We start from the raw sequence: 8,061 nt of genomic DNA on the forward strand, positions 1-8,061 counted from the left end.
GCTATAAATACCACCAAACCGGACCAAATCCCTCTCTCGCTCCTTCGGTTCTCCCGCAGCCAGGAGTGCAACGCGACGCGAAAAGCCTAGTAAGTCTCTCTCAACCCCCCCAACCCACGTTGTTTCCTTGAAATCTTAGTCTGCCTCTTTCCTTTCGCCACCTGTAAGACCACATGCGGGCCCCGCGGCCCCTTCACCTTTCCTTGGGCTCCACCCTCGTGCCCGCGCCGCTCACCGTGGCTTCCCCCTGTCGATCTCAGGTGAAGGTGGGAAGTTAATTCCGTTGCCTGCGGCCGGCGGAATGGCCTCGACCTCCGAGATCATCCTGCCCATCGGCACGCAAAAGCACGACCCGGCTTGGAAGCACTGCCTGATGGTGCGGTCGGCCGGCCGGACGAAGCTCAGGTGCGTGTACTGCATGAAGCAGTTCCTCGGCGGCGGCATCCACCGCATCAAGGAGCACCTCGCCCGCCACAAGGGCAATGCATCGTGCTGCCCCAAGGTGCCGCTGGAGGTGCAGGTCGCGATGCAGCAGAGCCTGGACGGCTCCGCCGCGAGGAGGAAGAAGAAGCTGAAGCCTGCGGAGGAGGTGAGCAGGGCCGACCCTATTCAGGCAGACGGTGGCGATGTGGACGCCGGTTTGCATTTAATCCAGCTCCCGGAGATGGTCGACACGGGTGCGGTCCAGGTGGAAGTAAAAGAGGAGGACGTTGTGACTAAACTTCCGGAGAGGGGGCGGAAGAAGAGAGCAAGATATACTTCTCCTCCCCTTCTTCCTCCTCCTCTATCCCTACAAACTGCTGCTCCGGTGTCGGATCTTGGCAAGCCTTTCATTGGAGGCACCATCAACAAAGATCAAGTTTGTATGGCTATCGGGCGGTTTTTATACGAGGCTGGGGTGCCTTTGGAAGCGGTGAACTGTGCGTCTTTCCAACCAATGGTTGATGCAATTGCTTCGGCAGGACCGGGGCTGGGAATGTTATCTTATCATGATTTCCGTGGTTGGATCTTGAAGAGATCAGTTGATGAATTGAATAACACATTGGAGCAATACAAGGCAACATGGAGCCGAACTGGGTGTTCGGTGTTGGCAGATGAATGGACTACGACTACCGGTAAGACCCTGATAAACTTTATGGTATACTGTCCTGAAGGAACGATGTTCCTGAAATCAGTTGATGCATCACACATAGTTACGTCTGCTGATACTCTATATGAGCTGCTTAAGCATGTTGTGGAAGGAGTCGGTGAGAGAAATGTAGTTCAGGTGATTACTAGTTATTCGGAGATCCATGTTGCTGCCGGGAGCAAGTTGGCAGAAACATTTCCCACGTTGTTTTGGACGCCATGTGCTTCTCAATGCATAGAAGAAATTCTAGAGGACATCGGGAAGTTGGAAGCGATAAGCGAGGTCATCGAGAATGCTAAAGCCATCACAGGGTTTATCTACTCTAATGCAGTTGTCTTGAATATGACGAGGAAGTATACGAATGGGAAAGATTTAATACTTCCTTGTGACAGCCGGTCTGCCATGAACTTCATCACATTGAAGAGTCTGATTAGCTTAAAGGAGGACTTGACAATGATGGTCACTTCAGGGGAGTGGTTGGATTCGCCATATTCAAGGAAGCCCGGAGGACTTGCAGTATCTGAACTTGTTTGTAGTCCGCCATTTTGGTCTTCTTGTGATGCAATCGTCCGGATAACAGAACCACTTTTGCAGGTTTATAAATTAGTAGAGAGTGATAAGAAACCTGCCATGGGATATATTCATGTCGCGATGTATCAAGTCAAACAGGCAATAAGGAAAGAACTTTTGAAGAAGGCTGACTACATGATTTACTGGGAAATTATAGACTGGAAGTGGAATAGACATCCGCCTAGTCCTCTTTATGCAGCTGCTTTCTTTTTGAACCCTCGCTTCTTCTTCAGCATTCAAGAAGATGTGTGCAATGAGATCTCATCCGGGGTGCTCGATTGTATAGAAAGACTAATCCCCGAGGCAAATATCCAAGATAAAATCCAAAAGGAGCTCAGTCTTTATAAAAGCTCATCGGGGGACTTCGGTAGGAAAATGGCTACTAGAGCAAGGAATACTTTGCTTCCTGGTAAGGAAAACTTGAAAATATTGTTTCTTCTCCAAAGTAATACTAACGCAAGAATTGTTTGTCATTTGATTTTTTTGTTGGTGATTTTGTTCTTCTTTTGGTTATTTTGTAGCTGAATGGTGGTCCACTTATGGAGGCGCTTGCCCGAACTTAATGCGTTTGGCGATACGCATCCTCAGTCAAACATGCAGTGCAAGGGGATGTGAGCGAGTTCACCTTCCTTTTGAACAAATTCACAACCACAGAATGAACTATTTAGAACATCAACGACTTTGTGACCTCATCTTCGTACATTATAACTTGCAGCTACAGCAAAGGTAACTATGATGATGTTCTGGCATGTTGCATGCTGATGGTAGATTATAGTATCTTAATCAAATACTCTTGCAACTCATGGTCAAAATATGAATTATGAATTTATACAGGAAGATTTTGAGGCATAAACCATTTGATCCTATATCCGTCGATAACATTGATGTTGTTGGTGACTGGATTGTGGAGAAAAATGATCTGCTCTCTGCTGATGCTGACCATTCCAATTGGATGACGCTGAACCAACCAGTGGCTACTCAATTGCAATCTGAGTATATAAATGATGAGGAAACCGAAACTTTCCTTGCTGGTATACTTCTTCTATATTGTATATATCTTGATGATTGAACTCACGACCAATTGCTAACTTGAACTTTGGCATTCTTATTTTCACAGGAATTGATGATGAGGTGATCCAGGCTGCTGGCAAGAATGTGGAGGATGATGGTGATATAAAAGAGGATGATGAGGTTCAAGAAGATACGGCTTTTACATGAAATTGGATTGTCAAAGAATAAAGCAAAAATGGCTCCAAGAGGAGTGCTCTCACTCTAGAAGAGGTATGTTGTTGTTAAACACTGAGATTTAGTCCACTTAGTGCTACTTATGCAGACATCATATTGTACATCTGTAGAAGTTTTCAATTTGAAAGTGATAGTTGACATGGCAATTGTAGTTGTAGTCTACTTTATTTATTCCTTTGTTTATTCTAGTTTTTTAAGTTTGTGGACTGTATCACTCCGTTTCCCCAATAATATAGCAAGTTAAACCAGTCCTGTTGATAGAAGTGGTGCAGTGGATTTCAAAAGAAATGATTGATATTTGAAGCAAATTTTCTTTTAGCAATTTCTTATGCTAAATAATGATGAACTTGCATGCTGGCAACAACAAAAATTGTTAGTATCTTAGCTTTCTTTTAAGTTAACCACTGAAAGTTCTAGAACTTGTCCTTGCTTAATCAGCTTGTTCTTTACATGCCCGCCACAGCTGGAGTCACTGGTTTCTCTAAAAGTCAGTATGTGAAAAGTGTATGGTTTCTGCTTTCTTGTTCAACCTATAATATGATCCCACAAGATTATGAATGGTTATAACTAAGATGGAATAGCAAAGATCAATAAACTTATGGCCTTGGATATCAGAAAAATGTGAGTGGTCAATCGGAGAGATGAGACCTAATGCCAACTGTGTTATAAGGAACTTCATGGTCTGATCTATAGAGATGAGACCTAATGTCAAGCTTATATTTGTGAAACCCATTGTACTTATGAAGCAAGGGAGCCGCAATGCTTCTCATGGACATCTTTCTCAATATGTTTCTTGTCTTGGTTTGAATTCTACATGCTTTGCTAGATTTTAGTCTCAAGGAACTGAAATGATCAAGGTGTTGGTTTCCTTAGATTTCCAGAGTTCTATGAGACTGATCAACAAGAAAAACTCTTATTTCCGAAATTAAGAGGCTAATAATATTATTGTGATGGACAAAAGTGACTTATGCATGTTATATATGCTTTGGATTCTTGAGGGTGGTTCCAGATGATCCAAGCTGACCATATCGTATTGTGGTGGCATGGTATCAGCATGGGTGTTTATATCATGCGAAGAACAAGCTACATATATGTGCCAATTAGCACATTTCATGCTGTCACATCACCAGCATATGCACCTAACCTGTGGACTTCTACACTTTGGTATATGTCATTGTTTTGCTGCACTCTTATCATGTTTTGTTTTGTTGCATTTGATAGAGACTTTTCATGGTTGACCAAGCTCCCAAACAATGTCTTCAATCAATTTAGGTTTATCCTCAAATCTGTGCTTCTTGTGGTTTTTGTGCACATGTTAGATACTCTATATTCTTTTGGTATATATGAAAGATAATAGGAGGGCTAATTATATATTATCAAAATGAAACATTTAATTATATTTTTCCTCATATCGTTGATTTTGTTGATGAAAATATCATAGAGTTGATTTTACCGTCGACTTATCACTATGTGATATTTTCATCAATAAAATTAACGATGTGAGAAAAAATAAGATTAAATTATTTATTTTCATAAGTAAAAATAATTTAACTTTTAAAAATATAAAAATAATAATTAATTACGAGAGATAATATGATATTTGGAGGGTGTATATGGCCGTACTGAAATTTGCAGCGGCAAATATATTATTTGAGAGCTTTATAAGTGTGTGTATATATATATATATATATATATATATATATATATATATATATATATAACTCAGCCCCAATTGTCTATAACTCAGATCAGCTAAAGGATTCAGAATAGCATATCTGCTTATTTTAGAGCATTGTGCAGTCTGACTTTAAAGCGGGCCATATTTGTATCGGTAGATCTCATCGGATCAAAGCTGTAAAGTTGTTCTTTGTAGCTGGTGGTGCAGAGTTATTCTGCGTGTCAGGCAGGATCTTTAACGGAGAGTTGTCTTGCTGCAAGAATGCATGGCCTCGTGGTCAAATCAGTGCATTGAAAACCCCCCTCTGGGTAGGTAAAAATTTAAGTTGGTAGACCAAAGCACATACAGCCACAGCATATACTATGCTATTACATCAAACTGGACATTGGTGTGTCACCACTGTTACATAATAAACAATCGGGTTAAAAGACCCGATTTGAATCGAAACCAAATCGATTAAGAATCAGAGTCGAATTAAATCGATGGTTCATTAATTCGAAATCAGAGTCGAATCAGAATTCGTTCTGATTCCAAAAAAAAAAAATCAAATGAATTTATCTCTTTCAACTAATTAAAGAGGTATTTTGAACAAATAATAAATAAAAATAGTGGGTTCCGTTCTTGAACCGAATCCATTTTGGTTTGCTTCCAAATTTGATAGAAAGAAATCGGGATCGTGTTCACCAAAACAGTTAGGCAAGTAGGAATGATTTTTAACGGCGAAGCGAAGGCAACAAAGTGTCCTCGCCTCACACCAAACTGTCCTATTCGACCAATTCGCTCAGCCTCCCGTACGGACGGACTACCGACACTGTCCCGTGATCGACATCCGATAGATCAGCTCGAACCGACAGACCCACCGAGCCCAACCTCACGCAAATCTTAGCGCCCTCTTCTTTTCGTCGGTACGGGCTCACAAGCTCACTTGTGAGAACCGGGAGAGGGGGGAGTAAGCGGGCCCCGCCGCCTCCTCGACAACGGCAGCCGAGCTCATGGAGACCTTCTCGAACGATGAAGGGTAGGAGTGCACGAAGTCGTCGAAGCCAACGCTGCTCTCGCCGGCGGCGGAGTATTCCGCCGGGCCGGGCATCGGCGGTACCTCCGCCGCATCACCGCCGTCGAGGTACCGCGCCACCTCCCTCGTGCCCGGCCTGGCCGCCGCCGACGGGTGTGAGCACCAGACGCCCACCTTTAAGGCCACCGCTACCTCCTCAAGATCGTACTCGCCGCCCAGCCGCGGGTCCACCACGTCGGCCCACTGACCCGCGGTCCACCGCTCCCACACCCAGTCCACCAGCACCAGCTCCTCCGGCGCCGCCTTCGGCTCGATGGGCCGCCGCCCGCACACCACCTCGAGCACCAGGGCTCCGAAGGCGAACACGTCGGAGCTGGTGGTGGCCTTGCCGGTGCGGGTGAGCTCGGGCGCCAGGTAGCCGAGGGTGCCCACCACGCGGGTGGTGCTTGGGTTGGCGCCGTGGTCGTATAGCTTGGCCAGCCCGAAGTCGCCGAGGCGGCCGTTGAGCTCGGCGTCGAGGAGGACGTTGCTGGCCTTGACGTCCCGGTGGATCACCACGTGCTCCCATTCCTCGTGGAGGTAGAGGAGCGCGGAGGCGACTCCGCGGAGGATCCTGAAGCGCTGCGACCACGATAGCAGCGGCCCTGGCGGCTGGCCGTGGCGATCGTCGCAGAAGAGGAACTTATCCAGGCTTCCGTTGGGCATGTAGTCGTACACCAGGAGGAGGTCGCCGCGGCGGCGACACCAGCCCTGCAGCTGCACCAGGTTCCGGTGGCGTAGCCGGCCGATGCTGGCGATCTCCGCTACGAACTCGCGAATCCCCTGCCTGGACTCGTGGGAGACACGCTTCACCGCCACCTCCACCCGCGAGCCCGGAAGCGTCCCCTTGTAGACCTTGCCGAACCCGCCGAAGCCCAGGAGCTCTCGGTCCCGAAATCCCTTGGTGGCGCGCTTCAGCTCCTCGTAGGAGAAGCGATGCGGGCCGCAGGTCAGCTCCCACGGCTCGATCACGTCGGCGTTCTTGATCTTGTAGAAGAGGTACGCTGCAGCGGCTATAGCGGCGACAAGGACGACAAAGGCCGTGACAGGGGCAGCGACGATCAAGGGAATATTTTTCTTGCTCGGCTCAGGAAGCGAAGGCAGGGAGGAGAGGTCGAGCGATCGCGCGACGCCATTCATCTTAAAACTCCAACCAAGGAGATAATGGGAACTGGCGAGCAATCCGGTGGACGCCGAGAAGCCCACAAACATTTCGTCCTGGAGAATCGGGGACAAATCCACCGGAAAGGATATCAGCGGAGTGTCCGGCTTCGAGGAGAAGGGCGACACAGTGACGTTGACGACCTTCGCTACTCCGTCGTAATCGACCCAAGCTTGGACCGTGTGGCCGCCTTTGAGATTGAGGTCGTTCTTGGCGCCGTCGCTGCCGAAGTAGGCGACGGCAGCGGACCGATTGGAGGCCAAGTTGTTGATGTCGATTCCAACATGGTTGTCGTTGATGTCCAAGAACTCGAAGTCCTGGACAGTGTCGAACTCCACGGCGAAGACGTGGTTGGTGGCGTTACCGATGTCGGAGGAGTTCATGAGGCCGAGGTACTGGCTGGGCTGGGCACCCGGGAGCTCCTTGGAGGGCGCGATGGTGAAGGCAAAGCCGTGGCCGCCGAGCTTGGGGTACTCGGGGACGATGGCGAAGGCGAAGGCGGTGGAGAAGGAGAAGGCAGAGCCGTCGGTAGCGTTCCGGAACCGGAGGGCCTCCGGGTAGAAGGCGCGCCCGATCAACCGGGTCGTCTCGTTCGTCAGGCGCAGGATCCCGCCGTCCTGGATTTCCGCCGTCTTGATCAAGCTTATGTTTCGCCCGCCGCCATTTACGCCACCGTCTGCTGCGGCAGAGAAGCCGGTGTAGATGAACTCATCTTGCTGGGCGGCGGCGGAGAGGATGAGAGAGACAATAAGAGGGAAAAAGATCCAACTTTGACGCATCGGAGAGGAGATGATAGCCCGTACAGAGAGGGGAAAGGGGGATTCCTTGCGAACGAGGGATCTCGAAAGGGCCATCGAGGAGAGTTTTGTAGCAGCGAGGGAGGAACCAAGAAGGCGTCCCGTTGGTATGATGTCGACGACTTGCAAACTAAAATTACCAGAAAGCCCATATGCTTTCGGGAAATCGCGTCCCATTTCCCTCAAAAAGTAAACGCTGACAGGGTTAAATACGATATTTCAGATTCGTAACGGGACAGGTGGATCGTAGGTGAACCATCAGGAACGACGCAGTGGGCCCGGGAGCCACGTGCGGTGAGCAAGTCGCGGCCATCGGCATCGATCCATTTCGTTAATGTCCCGTGATCGAACCAGGACCGTTGGATGAGGGTCGCGGACGAGCGGTGCGGCGGTACTCGTCGGACACCCTGGAGGAGGTGACGGGCT

General features: G+C 48.3%; 2 protein-coding genes across 2 annotated transcripts; one reads left to right on the forward strand and one right to left on the reverse strand.

Moving 5' to 3' along the window:
• The first annotated feature begins 4 nt into the window (after nucleotides 1-4).
• LOC103996853 (uncharacterized) lies at nucleotides 5-3,192 on the forward strand. Its single transcript, XM_009417881.3, has 5 exons — nucleotides 5-89; nucleotides 261-2,108; nucleotides 2,221-2,425; nucleotides 2,534-2,730; nucleotides 2,817-3,192. Exons 2-5 carry the CDS (start codon nucleotides 302-304, stop codon nucleotides 2,915-2,917), a joined length of 2,310 nt encoding a protein of 769 aa, XP_009416156.2. The 5' UTR covers nucleotides 5-89; nucleotides 261-301; the 3' UTR covers nucleotides 2,918-3,192.
• A 2,083-nt stretch (nucleotides 3,193-5,275) lies between these two features.
• LOC135592428 (L-type lectin-domain containing receptor kinase S.4-like) lies at nucleotides 5,276-7,724 on the reverse strand. Its single transcript, XM_065081883.1, has one exon. The coding sequence runs from the start codon at nucleotides 7,690-7,692 to the stop codon at nucleotides 5,536-5,538; it is 2,157 nt and encodes a 718-aa protein (XP_064937955.1). The 5' UTR covers nucleotides 7,693-7,724; the 3' UTR covers nucleotides 5,276-5,535.
• Between the last annotated feature and the right edge of the window lie 337 nt (nucleotides 7,725-8,061).

The sequence above is a fragment of the Musa acuminata genome, chromosome BXJ1-9 (genome assembly GCF_036884655.1).
Source record: "Musa acuminata AAA Group cultivar baxijiao chromosome BXJ1-9, Cavendish_Baxijiao_AAA, whole genome shotgun sequence".
Classification (NCBI taxonomy): domain Eukaryota; kingdom Viridiplantae; phylum Streptophyta; class Magnoliopsida; order Zingiberales; family Musaceae; genus Musa; species Musa acuminata.

What these genes read in the sequence shown, in the direction of transcription:
- LOC103996853 (XM_009417881.3), top strand. Translation starts at nt 302, where the DNA reads ATGGCCTCGACCTCCGAGATCATCCTGCCCATCGGCACGCAAAAGCAC. An exon ending in AAGGAATACTTTGCTTCCTG is followed by an intron (nt 2,109 to 2,220) that starts GTAAGGAAAACT and finishes GTTATTTTGTAG; the next exon opens with CTGAATGGTGGTCCACTTAT. An exon ending in AACTTGCAGCTACAGCAAAG is followed by an intron (nt 2,426 to 2,533) that starts GTAACTATGATG and finishes GAATTTATACAG; the next exon opens with GAAGATTTTGAGGCATAAAC.
- LOC135592428 (XM_065081883.1), bottom strand. Translation starts at nt 7,692, where the DNA reads ATGGCCCTTTCGAGATCCCTCGTTCGCAAGGAATCCCCCTTTCCCCTC.